The sequence below is a fragment of the Nipponia nippon genome, unplaced genomic scaffold (genome assembly GCF_047370975.1).
Source record: "Nipponia nippon isolate SJK-2023a ecotype South Korea unplaced genomic scaffold, ASM4737097v1 scaffold_4, whole genome shotgun sequence".
Lineage (NCBI taxonomy): Eukaryota > Metazoa > Chordata > Aves > Pelecaniformes > Threskiornithidae > Nipponia > Nipponia nippon.
The window spans coordinates 25,671,198-25,691,347 of NW_028262358.1; the positions used below are offsets into that span (position 1 = coordinate 25,671,198).

At 40.4% G+C, this 20,150-nt stretch overlaps 1 protein-coding gene across 2 annotated transcripts in view; it reads left to right on the forward strand.

Moving 5' to 3' along the window:
• KCNH1 (potassium voltage-gated channel subfamily H member 1) overlaps window positions 1–20,150 on the forward strand; it is a 191,255-nt gene that overhangs the window by 9,129 nt on the left and 161,976 nt on the right. For both annotated transcript variants that reach the window (XR_015708723.1, XM_087776469.1), the window contains exons 2-4: window positions 4,229–4,352; window positions 4,599–4,705; window positions 15,236–15,364. Coding sequence is in view for 1 of the 2 variants with exons in the window: in XM_087776469.1 (XP_087632595.1) it covers window positions 4,229–4,352; window positions 4,599–4,705; window positions 15,236–15,364 (360 nt within the window). In the remaining variant the exon portion in view is untranslated. The remainder of the gene's footprint in view (window positions 1–4,228; window positions 4,353–4,598; window positions 4,706–15,235; window positions 15,365–20,150) is intronic.

Below are 20,150 nucleotides of genomic sequence, written 5' to 3' on the forward strand. Positions count from 1 at the left end.
GATATACTGCAGTGAACAGAACTGACTTGTGGAAAATGCAGGCTAGAAAATATGCAGTGAGGCACTTCACAAAGTAACCAGTGCTGCAGACTCTCATCACAGAAGCCCGCCCTACTCATGCAAGTAACTGTGCTGCCTTTGAGATGCTACAGTTCTTACTTGTGTTTCTGCAGCATGATGTGCTCTGTGCTGCGCTTCTACGTATTTCTATGCCTCCCAATGGTCTTGCTCAGACTGTGCCAAATGCAGCACAAGCCAGAACCCCAGGTCTTCTTTTATACGAGCCCGTCCTCTCCCGTTCCTAGCTCAGTTCTTCTTGGAGCTGATAAGAAGGGCCAATGATGCTTACGGCTTGGGCCAGGCAATACCGCTAACCCAATTGACATTGTGATAGAAATTGATTTCCTGGTAAGGGAGTCCTCTGAGTCCTTTCAAAGAGGTGCCTCAAGTCACTAAATAGTTTCAGTACTGCAGCTATCACATGTGCATTTTATCCCCTGTCTTTGAAGAGAATTTAGCAGTGGGTTTCTTCATGGTCATCTTCTGACCAGCTCCTTTCCTGGCCTTGTTGACCCACTTGTGAGTCCCTACGAGGCTTTGCCCTGTGATGTTCAGAGTTCCCCTCATGCTTTTTGTGAAACAAAGCCACAGCTGTTTCCTGGCCTCTGGGACCCTGTGTCCCTGCAGATGGAGAGGCAACATTTGCCTCAGTGGATGTTATTTAATATTTTCTTATGTTAGGAACAATTGTTTAACAGATTATGAGCTGTCTCCAAGCAGCACATTGTCAGGGACGTCAATGCAATTGAATGTAAATGATAGCAATGAGAACAGCCCTTCTACCTCCAGGTTATCTGTCATAATAAACTATGCAAGGGAGTTATAAGTGGGAGTCCTTATTTTATGCTATGTCTTGCCCGTGTTTGCACAGGCAAAACACCGTTGTCGGAGACACTCCTGAAGAAATGCAGGCATGTTCTCCACATAGGCACAGAACCACTGTTGTGTCATTGTTTTGTCTTTAAAGAGATCTGGGAAGAGGAGTGAGTAACTGGAAAGAAATTCCTGTGTCTCCAAGACCCTTTCTTTGCAGATGCTCGGGCTCCTACTCTGTGGGCTGTTAGGCCACAGCAAGTTAAAAAAAAAAAAGTGGGTGCAGGAAGCTTGGAAACCACCAATGCAGATCGTCTCTCCCTTTGCGACGAAATCAGGAACAAAGGAAATGATCATCCTGAGCCTGATAACCTCCCAAGGAAAGCTGGTAGAGAGTGATGGGTTGGAAACCTCTTTCCTGGCCTGGCAGTGTGGATGGTGCTACACTACAGCTTCTCTCGGCTGCCTGGCTGCTGTTCTTACAGGGGCCAATGGCTTCTCTGCAGGCTTTCAGCTACATGGGGAGTTCCCAAGCACCCATCCGTGCAGGGCATTTTTTTGTATCTAGGGATCACCCCAGGGCAAGCACTAAAAAAGTGTGGCAATGGAGCTGGAGGAGCAAGCCCAAAGATGAGTCAGGGGTGTGGTGTTGACTCTAGAGAATGGGTCCAACTTCAGTATTTACTTCCTGTGTGCTTGTAAGCTATGTAAAGCCTGGATCAAAGAAGGGTGAAGATGCATGAAGTGGGAACTAGGTAGAAGTGAGACACATAGAACAGTGGGATCATCAAAACCTCTGACTTGCTCGTTGAATTGATAGGTGCCCAAGTTTTTGCCTTTAAAGCTTTGTATGTACATAACAATCTCTCAGCTTGGTTGTAACTCACAACTAGACCCAACCTGGACTCTCCAATGAAGCATTCTACCTCCACCTCCCGGAGAGGCTCACCCAATGTAGACTAACAGGTTTGCCTAATAGGGATGCATAAAATACAACAGCCAAGTCACACTGACTTAAAAACTCATATGGTGAGGACATTGGCATCTGTCCTCTTCGGTAGCTTGAAAATTAGAATGGTCATTCAGGAGTTGAAATGAAGGCTGAGCTTTCACTGGCCTCAGGTAGTCCCACATCTCGTAGGAGAACATCCAAACTGCTAGGCTGTCAGGGGGGAGAGAAATATTTGCATGTTCTCTAAGCATCCTTTTGAAACTGCCAGTCAAAAAAAATCAGGCGTCATTGGGCTAGAAGGTGGGAATGCAAGTGGGAATGTGATTCTTTAGCTCCTGCAACAATGGCAAAGAATCTTGGGTACTGTCTGTGAGAACTGGGCTTATGTTAAAATATTAGGTATCATAAGTAATATAGGAAAGGAGAAAAAAAAACCGTAAAAGATCCCCTTTTTTCATTGTTTCCCATAGTTTAACTTGGGCAGGTTTCTATTTGCTGTGCTAATGTTTTTCAGTTCAATCTCACCAACACTAGACATGGAGCTTCCAGCTCCCAAGTCTTTGAGAGCTGGACAGCTAGAGGCTAGGCTGTAGCAGTCTCACCTTTTGGTGCTTAAATCCCCTTGTGGACTTAGTGCTTTGTTTTTACCTGTAAAAAGGGGATAAGAGTACTGTCCTACCTCACAGAAGCATTGCAAGGCTAGATAAATGTAGGATTAGCACAGTAATGGTCATCAGAAAAGTGCCCTATATAACTTGTAATAAAAAAAGAGATTATTTATCCAAAGACAATGTTGAGGTTTAAGTGTGAAAGGAAGGTCACTGCTTAAGTTAATAAAAGCTCTTCAAGGAGCTCTTGAGAAGGTAGAGAGAAGGGTAAGTTACCTTGTGAGAAGGAATGCATGTGTGAAATAACGCCATTCAGGTCAGGGCAGGACATGGCCTAACATTTGTATTTGCATATTTTTTGTCTGTTTTTTGTACTTCCTGATGAAAATTTAAAAATATCCTAACACAATGCAATACAGTGTTTATAATAGACACTCAAAAACACTTGCTTTAGCAATGAGAAATGACTTGGCTTACTTTTTCATTGGAAGGGGTAAAACACATGTATTGTTTTTGGAACAAAGTGCTTCAACCAAGCAAAAGCCATGGTATTTAAAGGAGGCTGTGAGAAACAAAGCAGTTAAAATGTCCTGAAGTTATACTACTGGTGTATTTCATTCTAAAGAGTGTATAAAGATACACTTAATCATGCTCATGAGATTGGGCAATGGATTTAGATAGCTACAGGAATGTTTTATTTAAACCCACTTGAAATTTGCATGGGACAAAAGATTTGAAAGGGAAAGTTAAAATAAACAAAACTTTGCAATTAATAGGTAAAATGTCTTGTTTGTGTCTCTTGATTGCAGGAAGCATTAATGATGGCTATGTATGTTTGAGCAGCTGGGGGTAGATCCTGAAAAGCAGACAGCGTAGTGGACTCCCTTAAAGGCTCGTCTTAAATATGGATGGCTCTTCATCTCATGTGGCTGCCTAGCCTTTTTTTCAAAAGCCAGGGGATCTTTGCAGCTGTGAAAGGAGCCACCATCTCCGCCTGCCTGCCAATGCCCAGGCAGCAGCACTGCTGTCTGTCGTGGCACAGGCATAATTAGTTGACTGCACAAGAGCCAAAGCAGCAGAGAAAAGCAAGGTCTGGGCCCAGCACTGGGTATGCTCATAATTTGAGTGAGGTATCAATCATAAAAAAAAAAAAAAGTAGCATGCACAGACCCAGTAAGAATGGAGGCATGAATCCTGCTCGGATTTTTTTTTCTTACTGATTGAAACTCCTTCTGGCTTGTACAGCAACCAAAATGTTCTTTCTACTGGTATAAGTACTAACCCTAGTTGTCTGGTGTCTAGTTTGGAGTGCTGTGCCGTACGTGTCGCACAAGAAATATTTGAGCTTGTGTGGCCAGCAGGGAAGGCTGTAATGAGAGGAGCCACTGTGTCTACGTTCAGAGAGGAGAAATATTTGTCATGTGCTGTTTTGGCCGTGTGTAAGAGGCTTCGCATTCAAACTGAGTGTCATGGTGGATCAGTGCACGTGGCACGGAGGGAAGCAGTTTGGTGAATCTGTCCTCAGTCAAGGGATGAACTTTACCTCCTTAACCATCATGTGTTTCACTTGCATAAAACCATCCTCTTAAGCTTTGCATGAGTAATTAATATATCTTTTAAATAAAAATTTACTTAAAATTAAAAACGGGAATAATCCTGTTGACTGCAGTGGGAATAGTATCTGGGAAAAACTGTGCAGGGACTGAAGCAATCAGGAATGGGTCCTGAAATGAGTATTTCCTCTAATGCAACCATAGCCTTGTCTAATGTCTAACTGATGTGTTCTTTCAAACAGATACTAATTTTGTCTTGGGTAATGCCCAGATAGTGGATTGGCCCATTGTCTACAGCAACGATGGATTTTGCAAGCTATCGGGATATCACAGAGCAGAAGTTATGCAAAAAAGCAGCACCTGCAGGTATTTGAGAACAGATTTATTTTCTGTTAAATAGCTTGTAGTGTTGTGCTTGTTGCTTGAGGAGAAGAATAATCTGTTTATTCCAGTTTCGTCTTTTATCTCCTGGGGCTGCATCTGTCAAAGATGCTTTCCAGGTGAAACAAAATCAAAGAAGGGCTATTTCTAAATAGGTCCTTTTCACACTGTAAACAAATGGTTTTGTGCCTTTGTCTAGTATCTGCCTTGAATTTCTCGCTTTATTTGCAGTTTTATGTATGGAGAGCTGACAGACAAAGATACAATTGACAAGGTCCGGCAAACGTTTGAGAACTATGAGATGAACTCCTTTGAAATCTTGATGTACAAGAAGAACAGTAAGTAGTCGATTGGTTTGTTCGTTAGCATAGGTGTGTAAAGTCGTTTTAAATTATAGTGTAAACTGAAAGTCTGTCAGCCTGGAGGACTGTGCTTTATCTGGGGCTAAATAAGCCCCAGTTCTACCAGTTGATCTACAAGGGAGAAATGAGAACATTAGGGATGAAAGTCACTCAGGGAGGCAGACAAAGCTCTCTAATTTGTTCTGACATTTAGAGCAATTTGTGTATGATGCTTTAAGACAACACTCAAGATTCCATCAGCAAGGATAATGTGCAAGCTAGGTTTGTGCAAATGGTTTCCGTTACAGAGAACATACTTTTTCAATTTTTAAAAGTTTGATATAGAAAAGCCAGTATTTAGATGTAGTTTCAGAATAAAAAGAACCCATCATTTGTTTTAGAAGCTGAACTACTTCTGATGTTTTCAGGTGAAACTGTCTTTTGTGTTGGACAAAAATTTCTTAATTGGGATATAATTTTTTCCTAGAAATTTCAGTCTGTCTGTAACTGCACATGTCAGCAGCTGAACTATTTGCCCAAAACTTGTTGCCCCATCTAATGTGGACTATGTCATGGCACAGTTATTTTAACCTGCTTAATGTCACCTGAAGTGTAAATACATGGGGGTCTTCAGCCTGGCCAAATGTTAAGCTGAAAGTCTGCGTTCTGTAACTTAATTTTGCTCTTAACAATTTTGCTTTCTAATCACGAAACTGGTAGTGTCTATGTACAGGGGAGGTTACCTTACAGAAGCATCCTGCTAGCAGCTCCTTCCCATTACAGCTGTGGTGATCAATTTGATCAGTTCTGCATTAGTGGGAATGGGGGACTTTAACCACAAAATGTAACATAAACTGCTATGATGTAATTTTCAACAGTTAACCTCATTGCTGCCTTGTTTTTTGTTAGAAAGACCAGTTTTCTGGGGAAAGGTAATCCAATCTACCTGTATGTGTGAACCATTGGTCTTTCTGTCGAAATGACCAGCTAGCACTGACTGTTGGAGTTTGGTGAGAGAACCACAGGCATTTCTCAAAACCTAAAAGATAATACTTATGTATGCTAGTGCTGATCCATGGATGTGTGGAGCTGCTTATTTTCTATCAGAATTAATCTGTTCTTCTAAGAAGTGGTGGTGCCAAAGTACATGGAATTGGGTTTTGTCATCTTTTAGGGAGAAAATAAAAATCATAAGAGATTTTTGCTTCATCTCTCTTCTAGTCTTTTTCTTCTCTTTTTAGCCTGTTCAAAGCACCGTGACCTCTGACATGGTGCCATTGCTCAGGGCTCTTCAGGAGCATGGCTTTGCTGGTCCAACTCATTTGGAAAGCTCTATGTGCTATCTGAATGGCCTTGCTTTGTGCTTCTTTCCTTCTAGTGTTATCTGCCTCCAATGTTTACCTATTTCTTAAAGATGATTTCTGTTCCTAGCTCAGTTAGTGGCCGTAGGGACCATATGCATCTCACATCTGTGCATCCAAAGCCAAGTAAATAAGCTGCAGTCGTGGGATCTGGGAGGGTCTGGAATTCTCTCTTAGTTAACAGTGATTTGGCACCAAGAGGCTATGCAGCTACTCTTCTGTCATTGCTGCAGCATATGGCCTGTAGTAGAGCCTGGGGCCTCTCTGTCTTTTACACAGAATTAAAGCAAGGTAACCGTGGAGTGAGGAATATTTCCTGCCCTGCTGTGCACTTCCCCGAGGAGAGGTGGCCTAGAACAAAGTCCAGCTGTGCAGAAGCTGTGTTGTGCGACATCCAAAAAGTAGGGCTGCGATGGTTCTGCTGTGTGCACAGAGGGTCACAGGCATGGGAAAAAGGAAAGCATAGAGCTTGCTTTTAAGTTTAACAAAACACAGTCTTCTTATGTTTGTTAGATTCGTGGCTTTAGAGGTACATTAACTACTGTTACAGAGACTGACTAATAACACTAGAGAGTTGTAACTGAGAAATACCAAAAAGGGGACATCCTGGAGCTTTTTCTCGGAGTAAGCCACATCACAGAAAAGCACTGTCTTGTTTACCAGTCATTTAGCACCCAGGCTGCTAAGTGGTCTTGCCTTTGTGGTCACCTTACCTCTGCGTGCAACTATGGCAGTTGCCTGCTCGGGCAATGAACGTGATTGGTTTCAATCTACTCTGTTTGAAGGTTTTGGAAAGGACCTTGAATTTTGTTAGGCATCTTTTTTTCCTGCTCTTTCTTTCTTTTTTTGTCTTTCTATTCCTCCTTTGTTCTATTTTTTTCTTCAAAATAGCCAGTAAATTAGACAGGGAATAGATTTTTATTGTTCTTTACCTGTCCACTCCCTCCCTACAAACTAACAGTCATGATAAATAGCAAGTTTTTCTTCCATTTTTGTGCTGTTCAATAATTGGTACATTTTCCACAGCCTGCGCATTTAATGTACTTCTAGCTGTTTTAACAATACAATCTCTGTCCTTTTGAGCGAAAAAAGGAGAACAAAGCAGGAGTTTCAAGTTAACTGTGATGTTGCTAGTGCAGGTGAATCTTCATCATGTATCTTTATGAGCAGCAGTCATCTCTGTCTTTCTCTATCTGAGTAACAGTTATGTCCTGATCTTACACTAGACGTTTCAACAATGGATTGAGACATTTAATAATGCTACTAGAAGTGATAGGCTTTTTTTTTTTTTTGACACGGCACTTTCCATGGTGGTGACCCAGTGCTAGTATTTACGTGGTTGTCTGATAAGAATACCCCATCCAGATGTTGATAGGTACAGTATATCCATCAGCTTCATTGCAATTCACAATATCATCTCACAATATCAACTCAATATGATTTTCTGCCTTCGTCATGTTTGCATTTATGGATACTGTCTCTACCCTGGCCTTCCCTTTCTCTGTCCAGCCCTCCCCCCACCCAAAAGTGACTATCCTCCTTCTTTTCAGAACTTGAAGTTAAGATGCAATAGATTTGATGGTTCCTTCGGCTAGGCCCTTGATTACTTAGCAGATATGTGATGATCATTGTTATTCTCTGTAGGACTTCCTTCGTAGAAATGCAGAGCTCCTTCAGGATAATTGGAAGCAGTTGGAGCAAGCAGGTGCACAGCCACCAGATTTCTGTCATTGTTGCTCTGATGCCATCCTGTTGCATTCAGTGGGTATTCGTGGTCATACCTGGAAGGAGACAAAGTGAAAGCTTTCTTTCATCTGGACTGGAAAATGACAATAGACAGATTGACAGTAATTTCATGTGAGAGCTTCAGTTCCATTGTTTGATTAGATGTGAGTGTCCAGTGATGCTAGAAGTATTGTTTATTTTTATATGGGAAAATCAAAACATTGCTAAGTCTCACTGAAATCAGTGGAGTTATGTTAACTTACACCAAGGAAGGATACGGCCTAATGTATTAGAAAATATTTTGTATCTAGTCTTAGTCATAGCTTAGCTTATCTGAACTGATGCAGCTTAAACATCTAACTTCTTATGAGACTTTGACAGCTGTTTGTTAGGTTTTTTACACTTTATGGTCAGCCTCATAAATTAAAATGTCTGAGTAAATTAAACTTGGACTTGCAAGCAGTGCAAAAGCAGGCTTCTTCTAGATGCACTTACTTCTGTTTTGCTGAAGTAAATTTTTGTAAGATATAAATTTACTTCCTTCTTTCTGCCTCTGAAGAGGTGGTGCCCATTTGAAATCTAACCCCCTTTTCTATGCAGTACTTGATCTGCTTCAGTGGAAGAATATCTGAAGTGGGCTGGACTCTTAAAAACTAAAATGCATGAAGAATTACGAAGAGTCTTCAAGTGTCCCCTGTCTGAGCAAAGACACTCCTATTGCTTACGGTCTTCAGCAGTGCTGCAGAGAGTGATAAGACACCTTTTTTTTTTTTTTTTTTTTTTTTTTCCTCAGAGGTTTTCTACAGGTGGGGCCAGTGGAATGGCAGCAGCCAAAGGGTTGGCTATAGGTAATTATTTTGCACACTGCAAAGTGGTTTGGATAAGCAGTAGCTCTTTTCTGAGTACCTATATTATGATGAGAGTCCCAAAGGCTGGGCTTCACTTTCAATTTGTGCTGGGGTTCACCTCCCTGGTTTTCTGGGTGCTTGAATGTTTAACAAATTTAATAACATGAATATTTGTGTGGGTTTTTTTGTTTTGTTTGTTGGATTTTTTTTTTAACACACACACACACACACACACCCCCACACACACACCATCCCCCCAAAATGTATTAGAAGGCTTTTAGATGTCAAAGAATGACAAATAACCCCAAAATAGTGATTTGGCAGATTCTACTTGCATTTATCTTTGGGACTGGTGCTTCCTACAGAGGTTAAAAAACAGACAAACAACCCCATCCTAATTTATACAGAGCAAAATTCACTTCAGGGTGGTAGACCTGTGACTGCCCACCACTAGCGAGAGTTTCTCATAACTGTTATTGGTTAAAACCATTTAAAACCATTTATATTTGTGCTGTGCCTCTAGTGTCTCCAGATAGAAACCTTTGCTAAACCAAATCATTGCATAGGACCAGCAGCAGGAAGGAATGAGGGTGTTGGAGTAAAGTGGCATGTACCCTCCTGAGCCTCCCATTGAAATCTAGCTCCATATTTGTCAAACAGTATGCACACCTGCACCTCCTCTTCTGTGAAATCCATCTGCATAACTTCAGTTATCTTCAGCAAGGTCAAATCTAAGTATTTTGGATTCATAAAACTGATAATTCCCATTGATCTTGTCAACTTAAAATGTGTTGGCAAGCAAGACCTGCTGTCGTCTCCTCAAACATACACAGAACAGTAAGACTTCCCAGTAGTAATCCTTAAATATTTTATCTGGGGTAAATGGAAAGAAGATTTCAAGACTTCCCTGTGTCTTCCCCTTCCTTATACTCACTTTCTGTTCTTCAGAGAGCTCGGAATCAGGTAAACCATATCAACACTGCTGCAGTACAAGGGTGTGTGCCGAACCTTTTTCCTACTGTGTTGTTCCAGTGTCATAGAATAACCCCTGTGTGTAGCGATTCCACCTTTGGGGACTGAAATTGATTTTCCTTATCTTAGCATGTAAAGATCTGACCTTTAGAAGCATTAGCTGCCAGAGCATAGGAGCACCAGATGCAGAAAACATGAAGGTAACAGCTTTTAAAGTGCTGGAAATGTATTTTAATGTCTATTAGTATTGGCAGAGAGTGGTGAGCTACATACTGAGTTGGTTTGTTTTCATTCGGTGCACGCTCTCTGCTAGAAGGTAGAGTCTATAGGAAGACTTTTGCTCTTTGTCTTGCATGGTCAAATGTCATAGGCTCCTCTGTGCTCCTAGCTAAAATCTGTGTGGATATAGTGGCTTGCCTAACTCTTTTTGATTGTACCTCATCAGCTGGTTTGCTGATTTGATATTGGACAAACTATTCGGTCTGGGTGGGATAAACAGTCTCATACTGTGTACCTGGGCACACGTAAAACCCCAAAAGGGGTGACTGTAATGGTCAGCTGTGCTGTTTATATAACTGAATTCCTGCTATCTGCATCACTGCACATAGGAATTGGTGGAGACACAGCACATGCTTCTATCCTTTTCATTTCCATACTGCTTGACTGTTTACCTTCAGAGCAATACCTGTCTGATGACCATTTGATTGAGACATTATCAAGTAATGCAGAGGTTGTGCTGCTTTGAGGAAACTTGCCCCATTCAGTAAAGGCAGTGAAGATGTTGCCTGAATTGTCAAATCCTGGTTTTTTTATTGTATTTAAAAACAAATTCTGTTTTACTCTGTGGAAAGAAAAATTGCGTATTGTAGTTTTATTTTAAAAATGTGCTTTTTGTAGTTTTGAAAAACTGCTGACCTCTTTGGTTAAATGATTCAAGGTATGGGGAAAAAACATATTTAGCCAGTGAGTTTGATTTTTATTATAGCCTACTTTTGTTTGACGGGAGGGAAAACTGAAGAAGAAGTCATCAGCATGCTCAGGGGGAGAAGCTGGAATAGAGCTTTAATGTTTCATTCACTTTGATAGTATGAGAGTTTCTGAAGGACCTCAACCAAAGTTAAATAGCATGTTAAATGCTGGTGTTCCTGCTCAGCAAGGGGCTGAACATATCACTGTTGAAATACACAGGACTGGAAAAGAGGAGAGGGAAAAGACAGTAGTATTTGTGTTACAGATGGGAAATTATAAGGTGTGGAGACAATTACTGTGTGTTAGTCTGAAGACTTGGGTCTTGAATCACAGCTTTTAAAATTGTCTTGCCTTTAAGGCAACACTGTAAGTACTGTGCTCAGGCCAGGGAAGACTATTAAGAGCTGCATCTGTTAATTCTGGAATTAGCTACATAACTTTGGTACCACGAGACAGGCTGATCTCCTATGGCTACTGTCAGAAGTTCATTGTAGATTTTCATTTCTTCCCAGTTGTTCACACTGCTCCTCCATCAGCTTTGAAGTGACATTCCCTTTCCTAGCAGGATTGGTCCTATGCCATTAGGCAAACTCTGGATTCTTTCACTGTTGATTCCAAATCTAACAGAAGCTAATGTGGCTCACGAGTGTTTACTTCTTTGTGCATTGGCATTATCATTGAACTTCACCACTGAGAGAGCTTGCCAGGACTGAACGCAAAATGTAAATGAAAGTAGATGTATTGTGGAAACACTAGTAAACAGTTTCTGTGTGGCTGTACATCAGTGTAGACTGAGGGCATACGAAGAAGTTACTCTTGTTTTGCTGTGAGAGCTCTGAAACATGCTGCAGTTTCACTGCCTGAAAAACCCATAGGCTGAATCTGAAAATCACATTTTTCATTAAAATGGCCTTGTTTGTGCCTCTTGCCAGTAGTGATCGTCTGGCTGAGCAGGGACATCCGCTTTGACACCAAGAGTACGAGGGCTGCCTGTAGGAGGTTGAAATTCTAGTTTCCGACCTGATTTATAAGTGGTTTATAGTTTAAGCTTTCCTGTTTAATAGTTAAATAAACTGTTTAATGTTTAAAAAGTAAAATTCTTCTGATAATTAAACCAGTATGGAGGAAAAAAGCTGAGCACAGCCACATCTTGGCTGAGCCTCTCGGTGTGTTCCCACAGTTCAGTTCCCAGTTCTGCTGTGAATGAGCTTCTGGTTGCAGAGCGCTGTGGAAAGCCCACGTAATGCAGCACTGTGAGCACTCACCTCATGATTGTGCTTTTATATCCACTTGTCTCCTGTTCACAAGAGACTGACAAGATGGTGGGGAACACACTGCAGGGAAAAATACTGAATAATATTGGGGAGGCAGATACATGGCCTGGCAGAATTTTCCATGTCATTATTTCTGCTGTTGCTGTGTTACTGCATAGATCCAAAACTGGAAGATGATGTACGCAGAGCACGCGTGCCATCTTGATTTTACGTTCTGCCCTGGAATACACCCTGTTCGTGGCACTCTGACACTCTGGAAATTATAAGGGTACCCAAATAGTGACAGTCATCAAAACCACCTACTTTTAGCTATCAAGGATATCTGGCTCTTTCTCGTTGCCTGTGGGGCACATCACTAAGATCTACACTTGGTTCCAGGTAAAACAGTGTTTTGTTTGCCTTCTTACTATAAATAATGTAGCACAGAAGTGGGAGTCAAGGGAGTCAGAAAGTAAGAACCCTGCTGATGCAAGCTCCTTGCCCTGCAGCAGCCTTCTACAGGTGATCAGGAAAAGTCTTTCCTCTTGCTGCATTCAGAACATGTTAGAAAAATCTTGCAACAACATATCATACCATAATCATAAAGAGAAGATGACAGCATGCATGTGACAAATAGCCAGAGTAAGAGGGCGAATTGCATCCTTTCTGTTTCTGTGATGTGTACAGGATCTTCAAAAGCAGGCTAATAAGTTTTTATAGCTGTGAGAGGCAGAGATGAAGCTGACTACGTAATTCAGCCTCAATGCTATGAAGGTTAATATTATGAGCAGCCCATAGCAGAATGGCTATAGCTTGAAGTAGCAAAACAATACAAAGTGTTTTTGGGGAGGGTAAAAAAATCCCTAAGCAAAAAAAACAAGTGCATGTATATGGAGATCAAAAAGCAAGGCTGTAGATGGAGATCCTGGCTGATTAAAAAGTTGCAGTGTTAGTGAAGGGTGCTGAAGATGGTAAAATAAAAAGCAATTAGTCACCAAGGAGTCTGTGTGAAAGCAAGATACGGATTTGATCAGCCTCAGAATAGTTCACATATGAAGACGGGAAAAACAAGTAGGCAAGAGAAATAGAGATAGGCAATTTCAGGAGCTCTTGAGAAAGGGTAGTGTAAATGGTGTTACTGTTTTGAAAATTGCTGTTGGCTGCTTTGTGGCAGTGTCTTCTAAGCTCATTAGCAAGTTAGTGATTTTGCTGGCACAGTTACTTTGCTGAATCTTTTCTTGCATTTAGCATTTTTGTTTGCTCATACTTTATTGGAAGGGGTTGTTCAGGAATGCTAACTCTTTAAAAAAATAATATATTGACCCCTGAATAATTTCTGCCATGCAGGCATGCTCCAGAAGTGGTCATCAGTGATTCCATCTGGATTTCTCTGCTTTTTGAGCAGAGGCCTCCATGCATCATATACCCTGCTGTTTATAGAGGTGGCTGTACATATGGCATGGAATCTCAGCCAGGGTTAGAAACTGCCTGTGCTATGCAGGCACAGTGGGAGCCTTAGGAATTGAACTTCGCTTATGGAAGTTGTCCACGGGTCTTGGAGATGCCCTGGCTTTCTGTGGCCAGAAAAGATTGCGAAGCACAGAGGCTGGGAAACAGCCAGGTGAGGCACTGGTAGCAACCACCTCTATTTTATTAACGTAGTTGGAAGAAAAAAGCTGCCTTTTCTTGCTTTGCTGAACAGTAACTTGTGAAGTGCCTGAGGTTTCCTTGTGACCCTTTGACAGTCAGGAAGCAGAAGCGGCCCTTGTTGTAACTAACTATTGCATGAAATATACCATGTAGTACTCCTGTAAAAATACAGAGCAATTCAGGTGAAAGAGAATCTGATCTCTAGCCTAGAGGAGAGTCTTGTGATTGAGAAAGAAAAGAAATAGTCTTCTAAGCTCACCCTTTCTAAAACAGGGTTTCCTGCATGAGTGACAAAAATTATGTGGGGTGCTGTTTATTCTGGCTTTCCCAGATGGTCAAAATCCTGCTGATTTTTACATCTTTTTGGCCCCTGGTATGTAGACCCTTCTCTCCAAACACAGATCACAAGGGACACTGAAGAGAAATGTTGCTCATAGCAAGCAAGCCTGAATCCTCTTTGGCTCTTTCTTACATCCGCAAAAGCAATGGTGAGCTTTTTCATCATCATTGAGGCTGTAGGGACAGTGTGAAAACTCATGTAGAAGCTCCCTGCAGGCCCAGGCTTGGTGACCCTGGAGTCTCCTGATCGCCATGTACCTTACAGTTGGAGAAGGAGTCATCTTTTTATGACCAAAATTAAGACTGCAAACTAAAAAAATGGTGCCTTCAAGGAGGCCATGTTATGGCATACAGGAGCCAACTGCTTTGTTCTGAGCCCTCCAGTCAGCTTACACTCAAGTATCACTAAAATCAGTGTGGTGACTCCTGTGAAACGAGTGGTAGACACCATCTTGTTACGTGGAACTTCATTGCTATCACGAGGGTCTTTTCAGCAGCCTCAGCAGAACTGCCAGAAATATAGAAAGGCAGGGCTGACTGGCAGTTTCTCTCCTCAAGATGATCTGTGTGGATAGATGTCAAGGAAAATTGACAGCAGCATCTGAAGGGTCATTATCTGGGATCATTTTTTTTTCTGTGATGTGCAGGCTCTAATCTCTCAAGCAGTTTTCATTAGCAGTTTATCTACTGCAGTAATTAGAAAAGTACGGTTTTATGCAGGACACCTTATTCCCATCCACAGCCCGTGGTCTGGTCCTGATGGCTTGTTCTCTCCTGAATTCAGAGGAGGCTTGCTTCATACTCAGAGTCATTGTGAGCAGGCTCAGGACAAGGCAAGCTGAAAGGCAGCTTGCAAGGGATTTCCCTTGCATGGGAGGATTCACAGGCTAGACCAGAGCTCCCAGAGCCTTGCTCTTGAAGCTGCGCATAGGCTGATGTAGTGTTAGGGGATGGTGCTCCCTGTTTGCAGAGAAGTATAAGGTCAACCAAACTGTTCATGCTCTTGAGTTGAGACTCTGTATTATGGTCATGGTCTAGGCACAGTTGGCCTGTTGTCAAGAACCAGCAAGACTCTGTTGTATGCACCCTTTGCGCGTACGTGGGACCCTTCTTTCATGAGATCGCAAAGCACTTCATAAGTTCAAATATTCACTTTGTAGGTGAAGCCCAGAAATAGTGAGTGATTCCTGAAGATTAAAAAGCTAATCAGAGGCAGAGCAGAGAACTTAACTAACACTCTTGTCAACTGCTTTGTCATTTTTCCTAATAGGTGTTTGCACAAAAAAAAAAAAACCAAAACAACATTAAAGTAACACTTACAGATGGCTGATTTTGAAGTGTAAACATCTAAACTAACACATTGACTGTTCTGCCTACCATTGACCAACTTTTTGATATGTTTGTTTCCAGGAACACCTGTCTGGTTCTTTGTGAAAATTGCTCCGATTCGAAATGAGCAGGATAAAGTGGTTTTATTTCTTTGCACTTTCAATGACATAACGGCTTTCAAGCAGCCCATTGAGGATGATTCATGTAAAGGTTTGTCTTTTTCACAGTTATATATTTATGCTGCTTCTGTTTGTTTGCCCTGGTCTTGAAAGAGCTGAACTCCTTTAAATACTGAAGCCAAAGAATTAGATGTTAAAATAGCTTGTAGCTATGCCACTGAGGACTGCATTTGTGCAAGGAATGGTTGCTGGTTTCTCAAGCGAATTGGCTCTGGCCTGCACTGGAAAGGGTCATTGCTAATGAAACTCACAAGTGCTTCAGGAAGCAGAGTTTACTTAGCAAATAGGTGCTGTTCTTCCTTTTAAATTCATTATTAATCCACACTCTGGCATAGCCTTCAAGGAGTCACAATGTTGCTAAACAGCCTCTTGGATGTCAGAGGGAACTGAAGGGTCTTGGGCCCTGTACAAATTGTGCATGACACTGTATGCAAAAACTGATGAATTAACCCTGTCTGAGTCTAGCAAAGATCTGAATAATTTCATTCTGCCTGGCTTGATGTTTCTTACCATTATTATGGGATTCCTTATATTAAAGTTCTGGACTAGTTTCCTTTAACATATGTGGAGAGATTCCCATCATCTTAAGTTGAATCAGGTTTAAGCTGTCCTGGTGAGTGAAGTAGCATTGCTGTGTTTTGCTATTAACCCTTTGGTGAGTTACACCCTGGAAACCTGGAAGCAAACTCAGCTGTGACAGCAGCATAAACTTGCACTCAAGTTCAGATCCTGTCAGAAATAGACCTTTTGTACCCATATGGAGAATTACAGAGACTTGCGTCCTCTGGGGTAAAAAAAGACGTAAGTTCTCCTGTTGTTTGCATTTTTTGTGGTATTTAATAATATTTGTAGTATTAAATTAAACAGGAAACTTACTGTGAAGGTGAACTGATTTACATTTATACTCAAAATGTTATTCTTTAAAAACATAGTTTCTCAAAGTGGAAACACCTGTTACCATGAAAAAGGAAGTACAACCTTGACAAACATATCCTCTTCCAGGCTATGTGGTTTATTTTTTTTTCTCTTTTTAATGCTATTTCTTTTGGTTCTTCATTGCTTTAATAAAACTGAAAAATGTATCTTGTCAGAAAGGTTGGGTCTACGGTATTTTTTTCCCCTGCCTAGTGCTCCTCACTGTATCCTGATGAGGACTGACAGCAAAGATAAATCAGCATGATGCAGTAAACCTGGCTCTTGTTTATTTGTGGGAGTGAAGGCCCTTCCTTCGTTTAGTCAATTGATAAGCAGGACTTTGTCAAGGGTGGTAGCTCTGTCTTTTCTCTTTGCTTTCACAGAAGTTCCGTAATATGATAGTGGTATGCACTCTTGTGAAAAGTTTGTCCTTCCCTTTCAACACAAGGAAACACTGTAACTCTCTTGTTTTCAAGAGAAGTAGGTTGAAGGAAGGGAACACTTTTTTTTTTTTTTTTTTTTTTAACCTCCTTTGGATCTTGAAATCATGCTGTTCTTACAGTGATCACGGTAATTCTTAGCAGTTCCATATGTAAAGCAATATAAGCACTAAACCTACGTATAAGTACACCAGCTTGCAGAAGAGTTAAGATGATAAGCAAAATTTCCTCATCTGGCCCATGGAAACTGGCTAAGTGACTAACAAAAGCTGCAGACAGAAGAACTGGACGTATTATTTAGAGGCCACTGATTCACAGCTCTGTACTCCTTCCCTGAGTGCTATGGCTTTATGTACAGAAGAGTTCATGTATTTAATGAGTCTTCCAAATACTGTTTCTGAATCTCCTAAAATTAATGAAGTTGCACCAGTTTCATGCTGGTAAAGAGTTCTCTGTCGCTGTACACAGAAATCAAACATGATATAAATGAAACTGCACATTCTGTTCTAATCCTTAGTTTATCCCCTACGCCTTTCTTTCTTCCCTAAGATACTTGCTATAGGCTAGCTTTGGAATTTTGTTGCATCTCAGAAGGTGATATTGTATCAGTCACTTGATGGCTAGATGAGCAATTTCTTGGAAAAGAAGAGCTGATTTGTCAAACAATTACAGAATTTTACATGCATGGCCATGTCTTTAATATTAGATCTCATTGTGCAATTGTATACTGTGAGGGGGGGAAAAAGGCAGGTATGGAGTGTCAGACAAGTGTCCGTAGTGGGCTCTAGGATTCATGGAGAGGAAAAACATTTTTGGAAGATCTAAAAAAGGTAAAATTGTATTAGCTTCTTCTAAGAATCATTATGCTTTTACAGACCTGAGCTTTGAAGAGGGCATATTCTTTGCACTGTGTACAACATTACATGGGAATTTTGTAGCATGTTTTTGAAGGATAGCAATTTTCCGAGGAATGTTTCTCATATTCTAAAACCAAATGAACTCCCAATCTGAAAACCTAAAACTGTGAACTTCAAGATTTATCGTTTTAATTGAAACAACTGAAAACTGATTACTAAATCAATTATTTTTCCTTCTTTTGCCTTCAATCAGCTTTTATCAACTACTTTTCTTTTACTGTGTTTTTATGTGAAATCAGTTTCCTGTGCATATGATGACTTAATATGTAATAGGCTGCCTGCAAACGCAGATATTTTATTAACATATGTGCTATTTGCATAGTGGCAGAGTGGCATAGCATAAAGTATTTAAGTTTTTCAAAATGAAAGCCTGTATGTCTATGTAGAGAAAAATGTTATGTAGTACAAAACCATGATCAATTTAAAGAGCAACTAATCTGTCAGGCTAAACCTGCTTAGCTGTGGTATATCTTAGTTTTGTATCACCTGCGGGCAATGTCAAGCATGATTGTTCAGCTGCAAACGGTGTAGTGACTCCTTGAGTGGAAAGTGTTGAGCTCTAATGACAGGTGTTTGACTGGTACACAAAAATGACTAGGCATCTTTTATCCGAAGGTGATATAGAGATCTATATCAGAGATACAGAAGGTCCCAGTACCTTTTTTCATTCCTAATAATTTATTGATAATATCAGATATTGGAATAGATGAAACAAAAAAATATTTCTAAAGTCATGTAAAAAGTAGACTTCTAATTGTAGTCTTTTTTAATTGATTCAGATAATTTAGAAGATGTTTATTTCATGACTGCCATAGAAGTTAAGTAAATTTGTTTTTAAATGCAGCAGCTTTAAAAATAGTGCATTCTAAATAAAACAACTTTAAAATAGTGTGTCAGGGATGTTGATGAGATAATATTTTTAAACAGCATCCTTCCACTCTTCCCTGTATGCTTGCCCCTTTAAAAAATCAGGAAAAAATAGGTTTACTTGAATAGAAGTAGGCAAAATCAAGCTATAGCATAGCTAAATTTGGCTTGTGAAGTGATAGGTCACCTTCTTAGCTGAATTTTAGAGTATATGCTATTTTGGAATTAACGCATTTTGTCTGTATGTCTTTTTTGGTTTGAGGTCTAACACAACAAGTATGAGATGTTTGAGAATAGTGTATAAAGTGGAATGCACCACTTTATGAAAACAATAATTTGTGCAGACAAATAGAATCTGTGCCTGCACTCAGAGTAGCTAGTAAGAAGTTTGCCTGAACGGGTTTTGCATGTATGAATACAATGTGAATGTATTCAGATGCATCTATGCTGCTTTATAAGAGTTAGGAAATTATGCTTTGGATCCTATTTTTTTGCTTTTGATACTTTGTTTTTATACAAAAAGGTGATCAAATTCAATATCACTGAATCATATAGGAGAATGGTTGTTAGCCTCCTACCTATTGTAACCTTCTGTGCTTTGCAGCAATCATCAATTATCATCATCTCTGCAGAAGAAACTTTATTTCATTTTGCAGCTAAGCTGTCCTTTGCATCGCAAGCAGGGCTACACAAAAAATACTTTGATTGCCTCCTTCATCTTAATTCAGGGAAAACTCCAAGTGTTTCCTTTTTTTCCTTTTTGCTTCTGTTTTTTGGTTTTGTTTTTTTTTGTTGCTGTCTAATTTTTTGTTCTGTTTTTAGAGATGTATTTATATGAGCAGAGCCAGTGTTTGAAATATTTTGATTAAGTTATACTCTACTTTCATCTAGATGAAATGTTTTCTTAAAAAAGGAAACAAATGAAGGGGAAGTGGTGAGTATATTAAAAAACTTTGGTATGCTTTCCCAGTCCAGATGGAAAAATAAGACAGTTTTAGTCATGAAGTTTCAGAGGGAAGGAGCATTAAGACTGCAGAGAGGCATGATGGATGTAAGCAGGGATCTTTGATGTGCAAGAAAACAAAGGTGGTTTGAGCGGAGGCAAGAACTGCTAGAATCCTGATTTACTCACATTTACACAGTTCTGTGTGAACAACAGACCCGTGACCACATGAGCTTATTCTCTAGCAGGCAATGGCTCCTTGTTCTAACTCTAGGGATTGTGTAAGTCATGGATCAGCAACTTGGTAACAAGGGCTCTGTAACTGCCACAGTTCCTAATGTTTGAATTTGAGTCATCATCATGAAATTGAGGAGAGTGGCAGGAAACAAATAACTACCTACGAATAAATAATAACTGTTGTTGTGGATTTAGTATCAACAGATCATGCTCACCTCAAAAATAGAGAAAATTGGTTTCTTCAGCTTAAGAGCATTGTTAAATGAAGCTTCATCCCTTAAAGAAGAGAAGTCTTGATGAATTAAACATCACATCACAAAGGTGTATTTCAATGCCACGTTTCCCCATGAAACAAAGCTCAGGGGATACCTTTTGTCCCTGTTGTAGGCATCTTGTCATCCTTGGTGTTTTCAGAAGCAGTTCCTATTCAGCTTTTGCAGTGAAATGGTGAAAAACTGAAAGAGCATCATGGAATGCAGGACAGCTGAAATCGGTGCT